This window comes from Phyllobates terribilis, unplaced genomic scaffold (assembly GCF_046119375.1).
Source record: "Phyllobates terribilis strain yellow unplaced genomic scaffold, ASM4611937v1 Scaffold_65__1_contigs__length_7625178, whole genome shotgun sequence".
In the NCBI taxonomy this organism is placed as follows: Eukaryota; Metazoa; Chordata; class Amphibia; order Anura; family Dendrobatidae; genus Phyllobates; species Phyllobates terribilis.
The window spans coordinates 6551206-6575177 of record NW_027362825.1 but is presented as its reverse complement, the minus strand read 5'-3'; the positions used below and the strand labels follow the sequence as shown (position 1 = coordinate 6575177).

General features: G+C 42.6%; 1 protein-coding gene and 1 non-coding gene across 2 annotated transcripts; both read right to left on the bottom strand.

The window, feature by feature from the left end:
- Positions 1-535: 535 nt before the first annotated feature.
- Positions 536-21917, bottom strand: TRIM28 (tripartite motif containing 28). Its single transcript, XM_073662093.1, has 17 exons — positions 21480-21917; positions 10761-10870; positions 6463-6595; positions 5824-5956; positions 5600-5716; positions 5217-5331; positions 4839-4985; positions 4645-4759; positions 4186-4337; positions 4069-4093; positions 3940-3982; positions 3647-3839; positions 3027-3316; positions 2581-2686; positions 2363-2437; positions 2061-2195; positions 536-1975 (listed from the first exon to the last, which is right to left on the bottom strand). The coding sequence occupies exons 1-17, from the start codon at positions 21727-21729 to the stop codon at positions 1763-1765; spliced, it is 2352 nt and encodes a 783-aa protein (XP_073518194.1). The 5' UTR covers positions 21730-21917; the 3' UTR covers positions 536-1762.
- Positions 11698-11838, bottom strand: LOC141193190 (small nucleolar RNA SNORD94). Its single transcript, XR_012266452.1, has one exon. It is a non-coding gene; the product is annotated as a small nucleolar RNA SNORD94 (small nucleolar RNA).
- Positions 21918-23972: the final 2055 nt, after the last annotated feature.

Below are 23972 nucleotides of genomic sequence, written 5' to 3'. Positions count from 1 at the left end.
GGACAGCAAATCGGCTAATGAGTAGAAAGGTGCTTACAGGATACAACAGTAATAGGGGAGATGTCAGATTGAAATACAGTAATGATATATATATCAGCACAGATCTATTGGCCTCAGCGGTGATCCTAATTGAGTTTATTTTCTTAAAGGTGCATTTACACTGCACAACTTCCGATGTTAAACTTCCGATCAACAAACATGTAGCCAAACACGCTTCTGTGCGCGCAGAATGATCGGTAATAGATTATGCAAGACGATGTGCTGATGAGAGCAATGATATTCAAGCATGCTTAATCATCTCACCCAAATAAGAAGTTTCTTGCTCAAACAGACGATTATGGGGAATCGAGCAGTGTAAATGCACCCATAGTGTGAACTTGTTTCTCATGTTGGTGGCTTTGAACCATACAGAATGGCCACAAGGCATCAATGGAACATCTCTGTAAAAGCAGTATAAACGCAAGTCACAAACCTAACGAGGGCTTTGTAAAAAATAAAAGGGTACATCAATTGATATTTTACATTCTGATTGCAGTTTTTCAAAACAGGTTTTAGAGAAGGGGTGGGGGTGGAAAGAATCTCAAAAACTCAAGTAACCAAAACTCCGGGATTTCCTGACAAATCTTAAATCTGTGTTAATGCAAAACAAAGCATAAAACAAAAATGACTTCAATGCAGACTTTATTCTATTTTAATCCAAGTGGTCATGAAAATATAAAGGCAGAGAGAGGGGCTAAGGATTCTAGGACAATATAGATGGCACCAAGCTCTACACAGTACAACTTCCAAACTCTGGTGTGAGAACACAAACTCATTTTAATGATAAGCCTTGGTTATAGCTTGCACCTACATTTTGGTGGAAGGCCTGCCATGGGGTGAAGAGAACAGGTAACATTTTACAGGAAACATTTTAAAAAACTTAAATGAAAACCGTGGTGACCGAACACTCGCAACTTGCTCAGCACCTTAACATAGCAAGACTGCTTAGGGAGCCCAAGATAGGGGTCAAAAGTAGCAGAAAAATTAAACATTTGGTCCTGGATTAGGCTACCATGTAAGGATGAAAATTTGGGTATTGGAAGAGCAGAGAAAATGTGTGTGCAATAATACAAGATGTAGTCTGAAAAATAGTAGCACACCCCCAGAGGATCTAAAAACTACACTCTATGGGTATGTGAACCTGTGTAACAGGCAGATGGTGAACCAGGTTGGCAAGGACTGACATCTTGACTGCAGCATAGAAGTAATGGCAGTTTCCCTATTGTGTGACAAAGAATAATTGTTCACCACAACTGGAAACCAGGGAACACCTTCTAGAAACAACCGACAGAAGTGTTAGCGGTGGAGGGCAGTTCTAGAAACAGACAAAAGGGATAGTGTTCTAGACAGAGGGGGAAAGGCTCTTAAAACAATAGGAGAGCATTCTGGAAACACTAGACAGAGTGGTTCCAGCCAGGGAGGTATTAAAGACAGAAGTGGAGTAGTTATGGAAACAATAGACAGACTGGGAGGAATTATAGAAGTAGTAGACACAATGGACTTGATTTTGAGTGGATCCAAGCAGTGTAAATGAAAGATGGGAGCTCACTAACTACATTACAGACCTCTGCAACCCTTTATCCATTGTATCTAGGACTCATCTATGGAAATAAAAGGGAAGGACTATAGTTTGAGTCATTTGCGCATATGTCATTATCTTTGAAACTAGACATGCGCATGTCACCTTTAATCGGGTTATATTTGAAGAGCTCAAGACAGATCATTAAATCTGATCGGCGCCGTTTTTAACAGAAGATACGCTGTCGCTGGTTGTGCTCATAGGGGAACTTCTTTGAGTCGCACTTTCACTATTCGGCTCATCATCTCGTCCAGCTTCTCCCACAAGACATGGAAATTTGCGATCCCCAAACAGAAGACTGAGCCTTGCTTCAAAGAAAGACTGGAGTTCAATGATTGACTGGACGACTGCTTTATCCTACAGGGTAAAAAAAATATTGCCATTAGCTCAAAGCTTGACCCATTCGTAATGGTGAAAACAAAACACTACAGATTTGTCTTACCTCTGCAAACTTGCTGACGTTTCTAAACATCATCCACACGTCGCAAACAAAGTCATCAGGGTTGGGATAGTAAGGCGTTACCTTCTGCTGCAGTTTGGCTCGGATGAGAGTTAAGTCAATCATTGGTTCCCCATCCTAAAACAAGTTCGCAGTTAGATTTAGATAAAGCCTACAAATTGTTCATTCTCTCTCTTACAAAAGTTAAGATACAGTAAAACATGACAGGAAATTAGAAGAGCAATGTGATAACAAACAGGCCAGCAAAGATTAACACCCTAGAATCAAACACAAGGGACACTTACCGCACTGGCGGACAGTCTGTGGAAGGGCCGGCAAGGCTCATGGCAAAGCAGTTCCAGCAACACACGCTCACATCGCTAGAAACAGAATGACATGTCAGCAATACAAATAAATATGAAACAAGGGACACAAAATAAAGAAAAAAAACTTAAAAAATTAAAAGCAACGTAGCATCAGCTAAACTTATTAAAAGGAAATTAAGTTAAATTATGTTCCAAACCTTCTGATCAGCTGCAGAGAGGCTGGTGGCATTAGCATCTGTGATGGCAGCTTCACCTTGGTCAATCTTGGGCATCTCCTGGCATAACATGCACTTCCAGTCTCCACTTAAAGATAAAACATACATTTTACTGATATTCCACAAACTGAAAACATCAAAAGCAATATGAAAAAACCCCATCATACAACACATAAGGGAATCCTCAACTAACTTTCCAACACTCCTGGAAGACATTCAGGGTGATGCATTCATGAAACGTCTCACAACAAAACCATTTAGCTTTTGCTAGCCAGGATTCTGGGAAAGAAGTCATTGTGGCAGTCACACCTTAGTCTTTTATTAAAAGACTTGTACATTAACTAGGGCCATATACTGGGTCACAAGCAATATAACAGATGAAATGCACCCTGAATTAAGGACCCTCAACATTTTCTGCATGCAATTACCTTATAGTTTCTATAATCGCTGGCAGATGGCAGTCACGGTGGAAAGTGTTCTTGCACTGGTTGCATGTGACCAGCGCTCCCTCCTTTTGGCACACCTTACAGCGAGCGCCAGGTGCAGCTTCTAAGGGGGCAGATGCACTAGAGCCCTGGAATTCAGCAGCATCGCCAGCTGAGCTTGCTGGGAGAGCTGCAGGAGTCACATTTTCTGGCAAACCATCAGGGCGCATGTAAGGTTTCTCCTCACCAGATTCATTTGTGGGAATGCCAATGCCAGTCTCCATTGCTTCCTCCTGTAGTTAAAAATAAAAATGGTTTTAGCGGTGAAAAGATTAAATCTAACCTGGGGCAAAACTACAAATTAAAGAAAAAATCTCTATCAGCCATTGATGAATGAAGCAGCTCCCCAGAGAATAGATTATAAAAGCATAAAATATAATTTATATATACTATATTATATATCATCGTGAGGTCGCTCTGGACAGCAGGACCCTAAACAGACACTGCAGAGCAAGTTGTCAAAGCCAGCAGCCGGACAACATTGCAGCATTATTAACCCTACATCTGCAGGTTAACTGCACTTTGGAACATGAGTGAGGGGGGAAACTTTGCACTCAACTTACTTTTACAACAGGATCACCACCATTGCCTCTCTCAATGACAATCAAATTATAATCTTCATTTGTATTTCCAGGGAAAACTTTAAAGACTGGCGGCTGAGTGTCAGGATTAAGATCCACATCCAAACGTTCCAAACTCACACGGGGAACTTTCTTTAGCAGTTCGTTCACATCACCACCCTCTGAACTCCGTCCCCTTTAAATAGAAGACATTTGATAAAAGAAAATATAAAGTGGGGGTGGCAAACAAATAACTCTCCTCCATAATTCACAAAAAAAAAAAAGTTTGTAAATACCTTTTCTGGCCACCCATAGCATCTAATCCAGATGATTCACCCTCTGAAAGACAAAAAAGAAGTGATTAGCAGTTAAAATTAACATCCTCCCAGGCATATGAAATCTCAGTGGCATCAGGAGACACATACCTGTTCCATCATAGTCATCCATGGACTGTAAAGGAAACAAATAGGTAAGTTTCTGCAATAGTTGATATGAAAGGCTGCTCATTATGAACACTATACCTGCATTACATAACACTATACCTGCATGTAGGGGCCACCCATACCAGCTCTCCCTCCAGGTCTTCCTCTATTCTGCACCATTGGGTTGAAGTTAGTAAGTGGAGTCAGGACTTGAGAGTTCATTGACTGAGCAGTTGTTGACAGCACTCCTGCCTTATCAGACACTATTTTACCTGAAAGATAGATTGATTCTTAATACTCTGGTGAATAAAACTAATCTAATTTTTTTTCTACTACTATTGAAAACAAGTTTTTGTTGTTTTTCTATAAGCTTCTGGATCATTTTAATTTTAAGGATAAAATCTCTTCCATTCAGAGGCTAAAAATACAACCTGATGTGGTGTCTGAATCACAGGACAGCATGAATTAAGACAGCAGAGAATTGAAGTTTAACATCAGGTCATGTTTGTCAAAGTCCCTAAGCCAAGCACAAAATTACATTCTGGATGAGGGGGAGTAATGAAAATATTAAAGTCTTACCAAAAAATTCTGCATGCTTTGTCCAGGTATCCGCATCCCACTGGAATCTTAAGTCTCCCAATGGCTCGACAGGGTCCACAACTACTTTCAGTGCACGATGAAGCTGGAAATAGATCTTGAAAAACACAGACAAATGGTCAGACAGAAGCAGCTGGAACAAGGCGAGTAAACCAATAAAATAAATGTCATTGTACCAGCTTCTTAGAAAGCAGCAAGGCTGTATTGTTATCACTTTCCAATGCCCAGGTAGCAAAGCGGAGAATGTGTTCCTGGTGTTTTTGAAGTTTAGTCATATTCCAGTGCTGTTTCTCCAATTTGTCCTGTTGTCCTTCAGTTACTTTCTGTGGGGAGTAAAAAGAAGCAAACAAGCTTAATTTTCTTTGCATAAATTAACATTCAGTTTAAAAATTATTATTTTTTTAAATAAGGATGCGGGGAAGTTAATCAATTTCACTTGATTAGCATAAAAGCAACCTGGCCTATTGTGCATGATGTTGCACACACATTGGGAAGGGGTTAGAACAGATTAATACAAGAGAATAAATGAAGAAAAAATCCATTTGTAATCAGACCTGCATATCATTTACAAGCAGTTTGCCACGCTTGTTAAGCTCCTTCATAATTTGCAGGATGGCCATCTTCACATCTACTTGTAATTTCTTCTGAACATCAATGACTTGACGAATCCTGCACATCAAAGCAACATATGAAAAGTTTTAGAAGATGGCCAAAATGTGAGTTCTATCTTAGAGGTCCTCATGGCTTATTGCAAGAGCTACAAAAGCACTTGAGACTTTCTAACACAGGCCTTCTATATGCTCTGGTGAGAAGCTTTCAAACTGCAATTTCCATTTCTCACATACATTAAAAAGGTACCTTGATCCAAAGTCATTTTGTACATGTAGTATTTATTCAAATAAGTTTGAGAAGTTCAGCAACCTATAATGCTACTTACGAAGAGTGAACATCCTTGGTGGACTTTTGCAGAAGAACATGTTTTTCTCCAAGTCTCTTCACCAGAGCGGACAGGATCTTCCGTTGGTTTTTGACAGCATCCTCTAAAAACTGATACCTGGAGAATATTGGCAAAAAGGAATAATGTTAAAAAAAAAAAAGTCAGAATCAGAAGCCAGTGACTACACAAAAAAAGTGGGTTTTTTGTTTGTTTTTTTTACATACTGATGATCCTTGTGTCCCTGCAGTTGGCAGTCACGGCAGGTCAACGTGTCACAAGTATCACAGAAGAGCATAAGGGGCTCTTCATTATGGATTGGGCAGTAGACAATGTGTTCTGCTTCCTTCTTTGAGCCACCTAAAAAAAAAAAAAAAAATAGATTTGCTTTCGCTCTTAAGAACATTTGTTTCCCAACCGTGCAGTGTAAACCTGATGATCAAAAATCCTCATTTGTTAAGTGAAATTTTTTTGGGGCTTGCTTAAAAAAATACATAAAAGCAGATGGCCCTGTGAAACAGGATGTGGCAGCAAGAACAATGGCTGCCTGTGTACATTGAACAATTCATTACATATAGTTGTGTGAACATAAGGGCATGTTCACATGTTACACTAAGATATGCAACAAAAAAAGCATCTGGTACATAAAATACAAAGGGCTTTACAGTAGGTGTAACCCCAGACCCCCCCCCCCCCCCCTTAAGATTGGTATGTATGCAGATCCAACAGCCATAATGCACTCGAAAATCTGAGTATTAAGTTCCAATTATATGGCCTTTTTTAGCCACAATATATCTGAATGATGGGTGTTCACCTCTAGGAGACGAGTAAAAAAAAAAAAGTTGTTACCTGATAAAAAGACTCACCTGTGACCTTAACAGTGTGATCTTTTGTGTATTTAACACGCTGATGAGCCTCCACACAGGTTTCACAAAGCCACTCAGTGCACTCTATGCAGTAACTGTTAGCAATAGCATTGTCCTCACAGCTGGTGCATCTCTGCAAGAAACAAGAAGATGAATTATAGAGCATTATTGCTAAAGCAGTCCGCCCAAACCAGACAGTCGACAAACTGAAGAAATGTAATACCACAAACATTCACGTACAACCAAATTCAGATAGCCGGAATACGAACACCATCCAAAACTAAAACCTAAAATTATGAAATAGATTGTAGGCCAACATCACTTACACTGCCCACTCAGGTCATATTAGCCAGGCCTTATTGTGGTTGGTAACAGTAATGAAGTGCCTCCATTAGTACATAACTATATTGAGCAAACACTGGGAGGACAATATTGAGCTTATGCAAGCCCAGTCTTTCCTCAAGGCATTCTATGACAGCCTCAAGTAAAAGATGTTTTCATAAAGCGAATGTGAAAATCCAGTGTAGCAGATTCTGTAGGAAGGGGACATACAAGTCCATCCTTCATTTTTTTATTCCATTTGGATCAATTTTAAACTGGCTGAAATGCATCAGAAATGCTGGAAAAGCTCATGTGCTATCCCAGCATTAACCACTTTACAACCTGGGGCGTATTAGTATGCCCCAGGTCATCACCCCCGGTTCAGTGAGGGATCCGGCGTTGAGGCCACACTGAGCCAGGCACATGTCGGCTGTAAGAATCAGCCGACATGTGCCCACAACAGCCGTGGGTGGAATCGCGATTCACCTGCGGCTGTTAACATGCTAAATGCCGCTGTCAATCTCTGACAGTGGCATTTAACATTGCCATGCCAGAAGCACATCACTTGCCCCGCCCATCGGTAACCCCGTCACGTGATCGCAGATGGGTGGGTATGACAGCCCTGGGTCTGCAGCAGACCCCGGTGGTTGTCATGTGCTGATCGCTATGAGCGCCACCTAGTGGTCGGTGCTCATAGCACAGGACCATTTCTGCTACATAGTGATCTGCTGATCACCTCTATGTAGCAGAGGCGATCAGACAAGTGCGCTTCTAGTATCCTATGGAGACTATAGAAGAATGCAAAAATTGAATGTGTTTTAAATATATATATATTTTTAATCACTCCCCTTTCGCTCCATTCATATTCTAATAAAATAAGAAACCCACATACACATTTGCTATTGCCGCGTTCATAATCATCCGATCAATATAAAAATTAGTCCAATCGGTAAACTGCGTAACGAGAAAAAAATTCGAAAAGCGAGAATTATGTTTTTTGGTCGCCGCAACATTGCAATAACGGGCGATCAAAACATCAGATCTACTAGAAAATGGCATCAAAAACTTCAGCTCAGGTCGCAAAAAATAAGCCCTCACCTGGCCCCAGATCCCGAAAAATGGTGCTTTTTTTAAGCAAACTTTGGAAATTTTTTACACCACTTAAATAAAAAAAGAACCTGTACATGTTTGGGGTCTACAAATTCGTAATGACCTGGAGAATAAGAATGGCAGGTCAGTTTTGGCATTCAGTGAATATTGTAAAAAAAAAAAAAAAAAAAAAGAAAAAAAAAAAGCGGCATTGCACTTGTTTGCAATTTCACCACACTTGGAATTTTTTTTCCCTGTTTTTCCGTACACGATATGGTAAAACCAGTAATGTTGTTCAAAAGTACAACTCGTCCTGCAAAAAATAAGCCCTCACAAGGCCATATTGATCAAAAAATAAAAACGCTATGGCTCTGGGAACAAGGGGAGCAAAAAACGAAAATGTAAAAACGGAAAATCCCAAGGTTGCGAAGGGGTTAAAAAGGGTTCTCTCACAAACGAAAGTTGATTTTAATCAATAGATCTTGGAATAACTTCCACAATTTGATGCGTTTAAATAAGACGTTCCTGTGCAGAGATAATCTTATAAATGTTTCCCTGTGTAATGGCTGTGTCTGACTGTGCAGGAACATGGTCTGATCATACCACATCTCCTGGGCAGAGGAGGAAACAAAAGAATATACAGACATTACAGCAGGGAATCACAGCTGATTCTTTCTGTGAAGTAGAACATTTCTCTGCCTGTTTATGAACAATGTTTTACTTCAAAGAAATTACAGCAGGGGATTGCAGCCAATTCCATCTGTATACTCTTTTCATTCCTCCCCTGCCCAGGGGCTGTGGCATGGTCACACCATGTCCCTGCACAGTCAGACACAGCCATTACACAGTACACAGCAGGGGCACATATATAAGATTATCTCCGCACAGGAACATTTTATTTAAACACATCCAATCATGGAAATTATTCCAAGATCTATTAAAATAAAGGGGTTTTCCCACAAACAAGTTTAAGTTATGTCCCCACAATCAGGAATAGCAGCACTTTGGAAGCAGCGTATTTTCGAAACTACGCTGCGTCCAAAACACTGCATTCCAATTGCCACACTTGTGTCAGTACATGCGAATCCACTACATGTAATGACATTCAAATGGTTAAAATCCACAGCAGAGACTACAGAATTTGACATGGCGTGGCTCGCAAATCAGCACTGCACTTGAGCTTCCGCAGCGTTAAATAGAAGCACAGCGGACATGGGATTTCTATAAAGGCAATCTACTGTGCTTTAACATAAAACGCAGTGTCTTGGACGCAGCAAAGCTGATCGTGGGCACGCAGCCGTAGGCTACATTTACAACACAGAATTGCTCTCATAAGCAAACTTTTGTATATCAGAAAACACAATTAAAAGGGGTTATATGGTCACAGGATATTGATAACCCTTCCACAGGAGAGGTAATCCATATCAGATTGGTAGAGGTCACAACCACGCCCCTTAACAGATCAGCTGTTATTTGCTCAAGCAACATGCCCATTCATTGAGTCAAACTAAATACAAATGGATATGTTTGAGTGTGCATAAGGGCTGAAATGGAGTTTATTTTTGCAGGACACACAAGCATTAGGCTATGTTCACACGTGTTTTTTTTCTGCTGCAAACTTTTCTTTGGCAGAAAAAAAAAAAAAAAAAAAAGGTTTTGTTGCGTATTTTTTATCACCTATTACTACCCAAACGCAGGTGCGTTTTCTGCTGCAGAAACGCTGAAAGAAGTGACATGCTTTATTTTCCAAATACGCAAGCAAGGCAGAAAATACACAGCAAACGAAAAGCAATGGAACAGAGAATTCTGGTTTCTCAGACTTTGCTGGTACTGCTAGACGCAGCTGAAAATTTACATAAAAACCTGCTGCAAAATAAACAGCAAAACACAACGTGTGTGAACATAGCCTTAGACTGCCTCATTTTTCTTTCATACTTTAGTGACCTGCAATTTTCCACAATGACCACTGGAGCCATTTTAGACTCATACTTCCTATCTGATAAGGAAGCGTGTACTGTGTGAAGGAGTTTTCCCATGAACAAAAGTCATTTAATTCACTAGTCCTTGGAATAAAAAGATCCACAATTTGATGTAAAAAAAAAAACAAAAAAAAAAAACCATTCCTGTGCTGAGATAATCTTATAAATGTGCCCCTGCTGTGTACTGTGTAATGGCTGTGTCTGACTGTACAGGAACATGGTCTGATCATACTACAGCTCCTGGGCAGGGGACAAAGTAAAAGAGTATACAGACCGCACAGGATCACAGCTGATTCTTTGAGGCAAAACGTTTTAAGCAAGCCACTACACAGTACACAGCAGTATTTCAACACAGGAATTTTTTTTTAATCATATCCAGTTGTGGAGTTTATTTTTATTCCAAGACCTAGTGAATAAAATTAACTTGTTCGTGGGAAAACACCTTTAAAAACATAACAGAAAAAAACAATAGTATATTTGATGATTGCTTCCCTTTAAACAGTTTGCTGGGATAAACCCCAACAGAGTGCTCAGTGCAGAGTACCTCTAGTGTGAACACAGCCTTACAGGTTGTAAGGATCATGTGTTCTTAAACTACCCAAAACTTGTATCTAGGTAACTAACCTGCCTTCTGGTGACCATGAGATGTGGATATTTGTGTTCTACATATTAGCCAGTTAAAGATGGGTGGAAGAAGGTTGTTGTTACATTGCAGACTGGCTTAGTGCAGTTTAGTGGGAATAGGAACAGACTAAGAATTAAAGATCGTAGGAACAGCTGGCCTTGCACAATAGCTACACAATACATCAACACAAAGAACTACATCAGTGCAAATCTGAGGGAAAAATGCAGAGCCTACACAGGGTTAAATATATACTATAAATGTATCATTAGTCACTTTCATCTTACCTGAATGGTTTCGGCTCCTTGGTCTTCAGAAGCGTCCTCTCTAAGAAAGTAGTTCTCAACAATTTCCTTCTGATAGCACTGGTTCTTGCACACTGGGCAGTTGACCATAGCTAGAAAGGTACAAGATACCATTAAGTCAAAGAAGCTGATCAAATGCACAATATTCAAATCTTGAACATGGAACTGCATAGTTCACTTTTTTTCCCTTTCAAATGGGAGGGTTGGCCACACTTGATACATACACCAAGCATTAAGACTTGTGGATTATTGGGATTGGTCTCTACTTAAAGCAAAAAAAAAAAAAAAAAAAAAACAACTAGCATATTTCCATCATGTATTTAAATACAACATATGGCTCACTTATCTGCAGCTTCAGGCTAGAGAGAAGCAGAGTGCAGATATCTTTTATTGGATAAGGTGACATCCCTACCTCCAAAAACAGTACATCACTGAATAAAAGAAAACTCCAACCAGGTTTAAAATGGTTTTGACAGCTTTATGGCCACTAGAAAATGCTGTAAAAATGTAAGAACTTTTTTTTGCAGTAAACCTAACCACTGGTATGGCTGTATAGGTCCTTGAATGTACAATAAAAAAAGGATACCCATTTTTGCAGTAATCTAATGTGCCAGCACTGAGGAACCCAAGCTTTAAAGAGGGTTCATGCAATTGAGTACAGAGACAAAGTACATACAGCTCGACTTGTATGTCAATGCAAAAGCGTGATCTCAGCGCTGACTGTTGCAAAGCAGATACCATTTTTTAGTGTAGTACTAGGACCTATACAAGCATACCAGAATAAAAATGTAGAAGATTGTCCTGACTGGTTCCATTTAACAGTATGGGACAGTCAACTTCTTTATACACACCCTTGATGGGATTTCTTAAACTTCTGTTTCATTGCAGGCTAGATACGGGGCTTTTAAAGTACAGAGATGTGGCTCAGTTAGGCGACGAGTTCATGCAGGCCAATTCAAAGCTGCTAACCACACGTCAGCAGCCTCAGAATATCCAGCGCTGCATTCGGCTCCCATGATTCAGCCGAGGTCCGTACCCCTGCGCAGTTCATCATTGCCACCACTGTACAGGTGTATTAGTTTACTTACATTGCCTGACCATAAAATAAACCTCAAATCAAGATATATATAAAATTGCTCATACAACACCACGGAGTTGTAAGTAATGAAAGAACAGAATTATCACTGTCACATTAGACAGGCAGCACCATTACATTTTAGGAGGATTCAGTTTTAAGCAAGTTATATTTTGTATGATGTTACAATTTTTAAATTCTTCCAATAATCAGTTTCAAAGCATGCAGTTTGATGCAGGACAGGATTACCCTAGGTGAACACTGCATCTGTGCAACTAGCCTACAATATACAGGTGTTTCTCACAAAATTAGAATATCAAAAAGGTAATTTGTTTTTCAATACAAAAAGTGAAACTCATTATATAGAGTCATTACAAATAGAATTATCTATTTCAAGTGTTTATTTCTATATTTGTATTTATGTTTTTCCTCAGTAAATTAGAATACTTTATAACAGCTTGAAAAATGTTTTTAAAATCTGAAATGTTGTCCTAATGAAATGTATGTTCAGTAAATGCACTCAATACTTGGTCGGGGCTCCTTTTGCATCAATTACTGCATCAATGCGGCGTGGCATGGAGGCGATCAGCCTGTGGTACTGCTGAGGTGTTATGGAAGCCCAGGTTGCTTTGAGAGCAACCTTCAGCTCGTCTGCATTGTTGGGTCTGGTGTCTCATCTTCCTCTTGACAATACCCCATAGATTCTCTATGGAGTTAAGGTCAGGCGAGTTTACTGGCCAATCAAGCAGTGATACTGTTGCTTGTAAACCAGGTATTAGTACTTTTGGCAGTGTGGACAGGGGCCAAGTCCTGCTGGAGAATGACATTTCCATCTGCAAAAAGCTTGTCGGCAGAGGGAAGCATGAAGCGCTCTAAAAATTTCCTGGTAGACTGCTGCACTGACTTTGGTCTTGATAAAACACAGTGGACCTACACCAGCAGATGACATGGCTCCCCAAACCATCACTGATTGTGGAAACTTCACACTAGACATCAAGCAGCTTGGATTGTGGCCTCTCCACTCTTCCTCCAGCCTCCGGGACCTTGATTTCCAAATGAAATTAAGATTAACTTTCATCTGACAACACCTTGGACCAATGAGCAACAGTCCAGGTAAGACGCTTCCATCATTGTCTATTGGTCATGAGTGGCTTGACACAAGGAATGTGGCACCTGTAGCTCATGTCCTGGATACGCTTGTGTGTGGTGGCTCTAGAAGCAATGATTCCAGCAGCAGTCCACTGCTTGTGAACCTCCCCCAAATTTTTGAATGGTCTTTTCTTAATCCTTTCAAGGCTGCGGTTATCCCGGTTTCATGTGCACCTTTTCCTACCAACTTTCCATTAATATGCTTGGATACAGCACTCTGAACAGCCAGTTTCTTTCGTAATGACTAGGGTTAAGCGAGTATGTTCTGTCCGAGTATGCTTGGGCCGAGCTCCGAGTATTTACAGCTGCTCGGTGATATGGTTGAATCGCTCCTGTGTGCATGATTTGCGACTGTTTGACAGCTTTATTACATGTGAGGAATGTCTAACAGTTGCAAATCATGCACACAGGAGCGATTCAACCATATCACTGAGCAGCTGTAAATACTCGGCAAAAGGGTTAATAGAACATACTCACTCAACACTAGTAATGACCTTTTGTGGTTTACCCTCTTTGTGGAATGTGTCAATGACTGCCTTCTGGACATCTACCAAGTCAGCAGTCTCCCCCATGCTTGTGGAACCTACTGAAGCAGACTAAGGGCATGTGCACAAAGTCGAGAATGGTTGCAGATCGGACAAAGCGCACTTGCACTGCATGCAATCCGCAGCGGCCAGGTATTACAGCATAGTGGATGGGATTTCAAGAAATTCCATGCCCACTATGCGTCTGTGCTCCTGCAGCTCACCCGCGGGGGCGTCTTTCCAGACCGCAGCATGTCAATTTCTCTTGCTACATACATACTACTGGGCACTCTCACTCCGTTTCCCCACAGGTGATACTAGATAAGTAGTTCAGTTAAACAAAAAATGGTGGACCTTCATTTTGGTTAATCTTACCCATCTAATATTTACCAATACAGCTACCATACAAGATTGTACAATACATAGTCACATGGATACAACGTAGATTTATACCTTGTAAGTAAATACCATGACTGTCAAATCAAATATCTAGAAAATAACCTGGACAGGCATGTCATTCTTAGCGTGCTCATTAGTACAGCTCACATCTATAGCAAACATCAATTATGTGCTGTATTGGTAAATATCACATGGGTAAGACCAACGAAAACCAAGGTCCACCATTTTGCTCCACTGAATTAAGATCCATTATCTTTGGAGAAACAGAATAAGTTTCCTGTGGCATTTTTTTTAGTGTATTTTATTATTGTCCATTTTAAAATTAAAGGTTATATTTTAGCTTTGTGAACCTCACCTTTTGCAGATTCTAAATCTGATTAGGGAGTGAGCTTTCCCTAATCATTGCTTTATCCTTACAAACACATTGGCAGCTGCTGTATTCTAACAATATTGCAACCCAGTCTGCCTGAGATGGAAGCTGAGAGGAGCCAGCAGATGTGTCAGGTATAATCACACAGCTCTGCAGTGACATCAGTCATTACTAGTGTTGAGCGAGTATGTTCTATTAATCCTTTCGGCGAGTATGCTCGGGCCGAGCTCCGAGTATTTACAGCTGCTCGGTGATCAGGTTAAATCGCTCCTGTGTGCATGATTTGCGATTGTTGACAGTTTTAATACATGTGAGGAATGTGTAAGAAATAGACCCCCCATGCTTGTTATTGCAGATCTTTTTTTCCTAGTAGGCCTGTGTAGCACAAGCGATCGATTGCAGCTTCAAGTCTTAAGGGGACTATTGAAGCAAGGTGAAAAATAAAAAGTTTGGGTTGTTATTTTCCTAGACAAGTAATGTTTTTTGTTTTTCTGCAGATTGAGCAGTGTAAGGGTTTGCTTTTTGTATGGTAAGCTGATTGATATCAAAACATTTTGTATTAGATGTTTTGTTTGCATCTCTCTTTAGGGGATGTGTGGTGACAACTACAATTCTGGCATTTAGATTTTTTTCTGGAGTCTACCCTATGCGTTTATCAAAATATAAATTGATGATGAACTTAGCGATTTCAAGCAAGTATTTTTAGCCCATTTTTAAATGGGGTCTCTATAGAAATGCTAGGGCTACACAAATTGAGAGTATAGTTTGACTGGTCCCCTTTAAAAGGAAATCTGTCATAAGGCTTGTGTTTCAAGTCCTCATGGACTCATTACAGAGTCACCAATTGCTGTAGTCATGGGGTGAAAACATTTAATGTATTTATTCAGTGGTTGAAAATCCAAGTTGGCCTTAAAGGAAATCTGTCAGATTTTTTTCTAGGCAAGATAAGAGCAGCATGGTGTAGAGGCAGAGACCCTGATGTCAACGATGTGTCACTTACTGGGCTGCTTGCTGTGGTTCAAAAGATTAGCTTCATCACAGCCAGATATCACTAAATGACTAGTAAACCTGTTGCCATGTAGTCCACCATATTCATGAGCTCTTTGATGAGATACCCCATAGTATGTGCTACAGAGACACCAGTTTTCTGAATGCTGAGCACTGTATAAATCTGCCCACATCATTGATTGACAGCTTTTTGCCTACACAGATGTCAGTGGTGCAGGCAGGGTTATATAGAGCTCATTAATAAGGAGGACTGTATGGCAGCAGTGAAAACATTACAGCAAGCAGCCCAGTAAGTGACAGCACTGGAACCAAGGATCTCAGAACTCAGTCTGCCGCAAGTCTTAATGGCCTATACCAAATAAGACAAAAATGCTTGTCTGACAGTAACTACATGAGCAGCCACACAGAAGAGTAGCAGTCGGCAGCTTAAGGAGAAGGACTGGCAAGTATTAATGGTGCTTTATGTAGACATCTCTGGATGCCTTATTCATCAGGAGGGGGAGGGTCTCCTGACCCGGTTAGCACTCTAAAAAGGAGTATGTGAATTAGCCAGGTGGCCTTCAATGCCCGTGACTGCCCACTTTAGGTTATGGAGATATAAATCTTTAAGGCAATAAGCATAAAACCCTGAAGAACAGCTGTGTGTTCATTAGTTTCCTCATTAAAGATTTTTATGCCGATTTAGAAGTGGATTTCTACTACAAAAAAAAAAAAAGTAAAAAAAATGATTGCTATTGATTTTAGCAAATGCTCAAAACATAGGAGGTGGGCAAGAGGAAAAAAAAAAATGCACCACTGGAGTTTGCCTATTAAAAATCACTTTGAACTTTACAGAAAAGTTGATTAGTGGATTTAGTACTACTGTAAGTAGAATTTCCATCTAATCTTTATTTCAATATACTTTGACTGTCACAGATAATACCCCGTTTGACCAGAAAAAAGTAGATCCTGGCTCTACATTATACTGCTCACATAGCAGTGATTTGTCTTATTGCAGAGCTAGAGTCACAGTCACAATGCTTAGTACTGCTATATAATCTCCATGCTGCTGGGATGTTTGAACATGTGCTAAACCAGGGGTCTCAAACTCGGCTGGGTATATGGGCTGCACATGGAAAAAATTTGAATTTGGGGCGCCGCATTTTTTGTTCAATGTGACATTTTTAGTGATACCATTTTTTTTGTATACACCTTTTGAACATTTTTGCCGTGTTTATTTTTTTATGGCTTGGGTCGTTATGGATGTGGCGATAATAAACATGCACTTTTTTGTGTTTACTTTAGTTTACATATAAAACAGCATTTTTAGTGCCCAGTATTTTTTCATGCTTTATTTTATTTTTTTTACAATTTTATTTCCCCCAATTGGCCACATACAGTAATATTGTCTTACAATTAGCATCATATAGTAATAATGGAAAACATCCTGTGGCTATGTGCCCCATCCAGGTCCCCATCCTGTGGCTATGTGCCCCATCCAGGTCCCCATCCTGTGGCTATGTGCCCCATCCAGGTCCCCATCCTGTGGCTATGTGCCCCATCCAGGTCCCCATCCTGTGGCTATGTGCCCCATCCAGGTCCCCATCCTGTGGCTATGTGCCCCATCCAGGTCCCCATCCTGTGGCTATGTGCCCCATCCAGGTCCCCATCCTGTGGCTATGTGCCCCATCCAGGTCCCCATCCTGTGGCTATGTGCCCCATCCAGGTCCCCATCCTGTGGCTCTGGTCCCCATCTTGTGGCTCTGGTCCCCATCTTGGTCCCCATTTTGTGGCTCTGGTCCCCATCCTGTGGCTATGTGCCCCATCCAGGTCCCCATCCTGTGGCAACATTCCCCATCCTGGAGCCCATCTTGTACTAATGTGCCTCATCCAGGTCCCCATCTTGTGGCTCTGGTCCCCATCTTGTGGCTCTGGGCCCCATCCCGGTCCCCATCTTGTGGCTCTGTGCCCCCTGTGCTGTTCTTCACACACAAAATAAAAAAAAAAAAAAAAAAAAAGATTCTCACCTGTCCTCCATTCCCTCGGCAGCCTTCCTGCAGATGTGGCCCGCAGGCACCAGAGTCCGACCCCTTGACGATCCCGACCTGGTCCAGGAGGAGCCGCCGACAGCAGCGCTGCATTGGCGCACAGAGACTGTCTCCCAGCACAGCATTTTCAATGTCAGCCGCCGGCCAATCAGAGGCCAGCAGCTGACATCTGCATATGGCAATGACGTCATACTCGCTGCGCTGACACGCAGATATCAGCTGCTGGCCTCTGATTGGCCAGCAGCTGGCATTGGAAATGCTGTGCTGGGAGACTGTCTCTGCGCGGCAATTCAGCGCTGCTGTCGGCGGCTCCTCCTGGACCAGGTCGGGATCGTCAAGGGGTCTGTGCCTGCGGGCCCGATAAAGCAGCCTCAGGGGCCGCATGCGGCCCGCGTGTTTGAAACCCCTGTGCTAAACAAAGAAACAGGAATCTGTGTGTGGGAGACATCACAGCATCTCCTCCCATTGGGTCAGAAAATGGAGGCAGAGCTGAAAACTGGTGAAAATACAGGACAACTCAATGGCCAGAAAAGGTACATGTTTTCAAGTACACAACTGATACTGAAAAGTTGCCCAAAATGATTTGTATACTTTCTGGAATTACTAGGAATATAAATAGCTGTTTGCAAAGCTTCAATCCCAAGTGGTTTAAGGGTAGCCATACCTTTACAGTACTTTTTAGTTAACCAATTAGTAGTACATATGGAAAGAAGCAAGTTTGTAGTAAATCTTGGGAGAAATTTTTTTTTCTCTTCCTGGACTGATCTTTCACTCTCAACTAATAGGTAAAATGTATAGTCAGTGAGGACAGATTTACATTACTTAGAATTTTAAAAGCAACAATTGCCATCTATTGAGGGAGAAGCAAGAGGCAGACAGACATACAAGATTTCTATTTAGGGTCTCTGCGGTCTGTTTGTGACTAATGTACTTGCTGCTCACATACCATTTCAACCCTTTATGGGGAGTTTATAAAAGTTTCAGCACCTTTTTGCGGTTATCAATATGGAAACACTGATCAAAAAAAACTAGGGAAAAGTAATATTGCAGCATGGAAAGACAAATGTACTATTACAGCTTACTGGATTTGTCAATGCCCTGGAGGAAGACCAAAAGATTGCAGACATACTATGGTGATTGTCAACACTGAAAACTGAGGAAGACATGGGGCCATCCAGATGAATGGCCACCTGCATATGAATAGGATGGCTTAAATCCATTAAAATGATGTGGCTAAAAGAAGGCCCTCAGCAGGTGACCTCCCTCTATTCCGACTAAGGTGAATTTACATCAAGCGATTACAGGGAAGGAGAGTCCTTACTGTGGTAATCACAGTAAACAGGATGTTTATCACCCTTCCAACAAGAAAAACTTCCTTGGGTGAAAAGCTTTTCATTTACACATAATATTATCACTTAGCAATATGCTGCCGAGAACAATGGAAAACTGATTTGTTCTCTTATGTGCACATTCAGTGTGGTCTAAAGCAGATAGTAAACGAAGGCCGATTTGCAAACATTTACAGCCACAAAATTGTTAAATGTCTGAGTCACTAAGCCCCAAATACTATTGAGGTGTGCCATGTCTAGAGTCCACAGTCTCCAAAGCCTATCTTACACATAGGATAAAATGGGCAGATTTCTTGTTTTAGCAGATTATAGGACAACAGTTTTGCAGAAATGATGAATGACAATTTGCTGCAACTCTGATCTGCTAAGATGGATTATTTTCAGATGAGTGGCAACTTCCAATAGTGCAGTAGACTTTAAAAACTCTGCTCCAGCTACAGACATTTGTAAAGTAGTTGCAGGACACATGCATGCATATTCAAATTCATGTGTGTGGTCACCTTACAGTTAAAACTTTCAACAGTCTTACACCTAAGAAATGGTGTCTGGAGACTTTAGAGTGAAGATGGGGGCAGGGAGTTATCTGCACTTCCTGTCAATCAACCCATGAAAGAAAACCAACATCTGGCTGATAAGGAGGAACAATAGAATGGATTTAACTGCAGAGAATGGAGGGAAGATCATTAAGTGTAGTGGTCTCCAACCTGCAGCCTCTAGCTAAATACAACTCCCAGCATGCTCCGAAAACCATGCTGCATGCTGGTTTGTGGTTTATTAAACTAGTACTATAAGTTTATGTCTCATTGCAGGCCTTAATGTATGCATGGATCTTCTAGGATTAAAGACCGTCAGTCTTATAGTCCGAATAGGTATCTTACGTGGGGGCGGTGAGCTTTGAGCCTCAGGGAAATGGTCGCCGAGATCCCAGCACACACGCCCTGTAGATCACAGCTTTAAGTAGCAGGGCTGTGGAGTCGGAGTAAAATGGACCGACTCCTAAAATAAATAAATTGGGTACAGTAGTTCAATGCAGTTTGTGGGGAATGTTTTTTCATAAGAATTTGGGAAGTTATGAAATGTTCTATAAATGTCTGTCCTATTCCTGATCTAAGGGTCTAGACTTTTAGCTGAGATGAATCTGTGCTGCAGTAAACTTATCACTTAAATATGAGCCATGTATGAGGGAGTCGGAGTTGGTGCCATGGAAATTGAGGAGTCGGAGGTTCGTCTTACCGACTCCACAGCCCTGTTAGGAAGATGAGCGCCGGAAAAGCAATGTACTTCGCCCTGCCTGACCTTCGACACCGGGCCCGCAGCATCTCACCGCTTCTGCTGACGGCAGGTTCCTGGGGGACGGACCCCGCTTTCTGTGATCCCACTTTACCACCGCAATTCCCCAGTAAGCTATGTTCAGACTATAAGACGAACCCCCTAATTTTCCACCCAAAGTGTGGAAAGAGTCTTATGGCCCATCCTTAGGATAGGTTAACATAGGATCAGTGGGAATGTCACACATGGCTCCCCTACAATCAGCATTGATGACCAAGGATAGGTCATCAATGAAAAAGCAGAGGACAGCCTCTACGAGAGGGCTCCATGTAGACTTCTGGTTAGGGAGAAGAAAAAAATATTTTTTTTTTACTAAAACCAAGAACCTCAGCGTGGCCAGAATTCTTAAGAACAAGGGTCAGAGAAAGTTTTCCCCTATATAGGAACACTGGATAAACAAAATTGGCCACAAAGTCTTACAGCATGTTTACTAGGAGAAACTTGCATGTTACCCACTTAACCCTTTAAACAAAGAAAGGAGTCACTGCATTCTGGGATATGTTTACATGGGTCAGATTTGATAATCTTGATGCTTATTCTATACCACACAACTTATCCCCCTTCCCATGAATGAATAGGGATTTGGCAATTCTATATTTAAACAAAAATGTCAAGATTTTTGGTGCCATTGAAGGGGAGAAAATATATATAGATTTAGCTATCATGCTACTTATTTTATGCAGATTACACATGGAAAAGCCTTTGAGCAGAAGCAAAAATCTGAAGGTCAGCCTTGGATCTCTGCATGAGATCTATTTGGAAAACAAAACCCTGTAAACCTGGATTCAGGGGGAACTCACATCTGTGAAGACATTGCAGAGTAATGATGGTATAATAAGAGTGTATAATAAGAGTATACTATAGAGTATAGTGCAGAGTATTCCACCTGAGACCTGTAGTTATACCGGTGGACACAATGGGGGGCTGCATGCAGCTCACAGCAGGCTGCAGAGCACATGCACGGTGGATGCGGCTTCACCACATGCTGGGAGCTGCACTAAAAGTTTCAGAAAGTTTAGGCTGTCTGCTGGTGCTTGTAGTTGCACACTATGACGATCAGCTTGATCCTGCAGAGATCGCGTTATAAGCGGCCCTACGATCGCCGTTATACAGGCCGGGCCCTGCAGCACTACAAGTCGGAAGAAGTTTCGCTTCGCGCTGATCGGGGCATTGTGGTACTTCTAGTCCCACGTGCCAGGCCAGGCGAGCGCGCAGAAGGCTAGGGCCCTGCAGGGGGAGCGGCCGGGCCTGGCGCAGTGAGGGGCCCGGCACAGTGTGGGGTCCCGGGCTGTGGCGCGGAGCTGGGCCCCTCGGCGCCATCGCGGCCTGTAGGGCGGGCAGCCCTTTGTTCTGCAGCCCCGGCCTCATGGGCCTGGTGTGGTGCCGGGAGGAGGCCGCGCCGCTGGAGGCCGCACAGGCCGGGCCGGGGACATTGGCGGGACACACGGGCAATGGCGGGAAAAGCTCTTACCGGATCCGGGGTCGGGGCTGGCCTCGGCGGGCTCGGCGCTCAGGCAGATCTTGCACATGGTGTGGAGGCACGGCAGCAGCTGAGGCTCCCGCTCCGCCCGCAGCCGGCCCTTACACACGCCGCAGTTCTCCAGCAGCTCCGGGCCGTCGGTCACAGGCTCCCCGCTGCCATTATCGCCGTTGTTACTGGTGGCGACGGTCGCAGTGGCGGTAGCCGAGCTCCTCTTTTCACGCGTCACGGTGGCCGACATGTTCTCCAGGCAGCAGCTTCTCAGAGTCAAGATGACGACGATTCGCCCTCTGCTTCCTCACAAGCGCTGAGGCTGATGGCGGATGAATACACACGCGGTGCTCGAAGCGCGGTACAGAAACCCCCGCTCTCCAGCAGCGGCGGAACAATCAATTAAAAGAGTACGTGCTCGAAACGCGATGACGTCTGGAAAAGGGGGCGGGGCCGACACCGATGGCGCCATGTGGTGGCTGACTAACTGACTCCAGGCTGATTGTCCGGCCCTTTTTTCTTCCTCCTCGAATCCTTCCGCGCCTCAGAGTAGGCGCATCACTCCCCAGACATAACATTATGGCGCCAATATCCTCTGAGCCCTGACTGAAACCCCAAACTTATCAATACGACCAGAGAGACCGCCATTGTACTCATTCATTGCTTTACTCTTAGCCTTATTGATCCTCTGGTAGTTACATACAATTGGCTATGAAAAGTTTCTTTAGTTTTACACAAAATTAACATTTTAATGACCTCAGTGGGGTGCTAATTTTACAGGATGCATCCCGAATCACAAAAATACATGTGACCCCCTTCATTCTCCAAAATACAGGCACTAAAAAAAATAATAACCCCCGACAAAACAAAACCCCAACATAAATATGGTCTCCAGATCGTCCCCCTGAGATACTGAGCCTATATAACCTATAGACAGTAAGCAGAGCCCCTAAACCGAGAGCCTGAGACCCCCAACAATACAAAACCCTGACATAAATATGGGCTCCAGATCGTCCCCCTGAGATACTGAGCCTATATAACCTATAGACAGTAAGCAGAGCCCCTAAACTGAGAGTCTGAGACCCCCAACAAAACAAAACCCTGACATAAATATGGGCTCCAGATCGTCCCCCTGAGATACTGAGCCTATATAACCTATAGACAGTAAGCAGAGCCCCTAAACCGAGAGCCTGAGACCCCCAACAATACAAAACCCTGACATAAATATGGGCACCAGATCGTCCCCCTGAGATACCGAGCCTATACAACCTATAGACAGCAGAGCCCCTAAACTGAGAGTCTGAGACCCCCAACAAAACAAAACCCCAACATAAATATGGGCTCCAGATCGTCCCCCTGAGATACTGAGCCTATATAACCTATAGACAGTAAGCAGAGCCCCTAAACCGAGAGCCTGAGACCCCCAACAATACAAAACCCTGACATAAATATGGGCACCAGATCGTCCGCCTGAGATACCGAGCCTATATAACCTATAGACAGTAAGCAGAGCCCCTAAACTGAGAGTCTGAGACCCCCAACAAAACAAAACCCTGACATAAATATGGGCTCCAGATCGTCCCCCTGAGATACTGAGCCTATATAACCTATAGACAGTAAGCAGAGCCCCTAAACCGAGAGCCTGAGACCCCCAACAATACAAAACCCTGACATAAATATGGGCACCAGATCGCCCCCCTGAGATACCGAGCCTATATAACCTATAGACAGTAAGCAGAGCCCCTAAACCGAGAGCTGGAGACCCCCAACAAAACAAAACCCTGACATAAATATGGGCTCCAGATCGTCCCCCTGAGATACTGAACCTATATAACCTATAGACAGTAAGCAGAGCCCCTAAACCGAGAGCCTGATACCCCCAACAATACAAAACCCTGACATAAATATGGGTACCAGATCGTCCCCTGAGATACCGAGCCTATACAACCTATAGACAGTAAGCAGAGCCCCTAAACCGAGAGCCTGAGACCCCCAACAAAACAAAACCCTGACATAAATATGGGCTCCAGATCGTCCCCCTGAGATACCGAGCCTATATAACCTATAGACAGTAAGCAGAGCCCCTAAACCGAGAGCCTGAGACCCCCAACAATACAAAACCCTGACATAAATATGGGCACCAGATCGTCCCCATGAGATACCAAGCCTATATAACCTATAGACAGTAAGCAGAGCCCCTAAACTGAGAGTCTGAGACCCCCAACAAAACAAAACCCTGACATAAATATGGGCTCCAGATCGTCCCCCTGAGATACTAAGCCTATATAACCTATAGACAGTAAGCAGAGCCCCTAAACCGAGAGCCTGAGACCCCCAACAATACAAAACCCTGACATAAATATGGGCACCAGATCGTCCCCCTGAGATACCGAGCCTATATAACCTATAGACAGTAAGCAGAGCCCCTAAACCGAGAGCTGGAGACCCCCAACAAAACAAAACCCTGACATAAATATGGGCTCCAGATCGTCC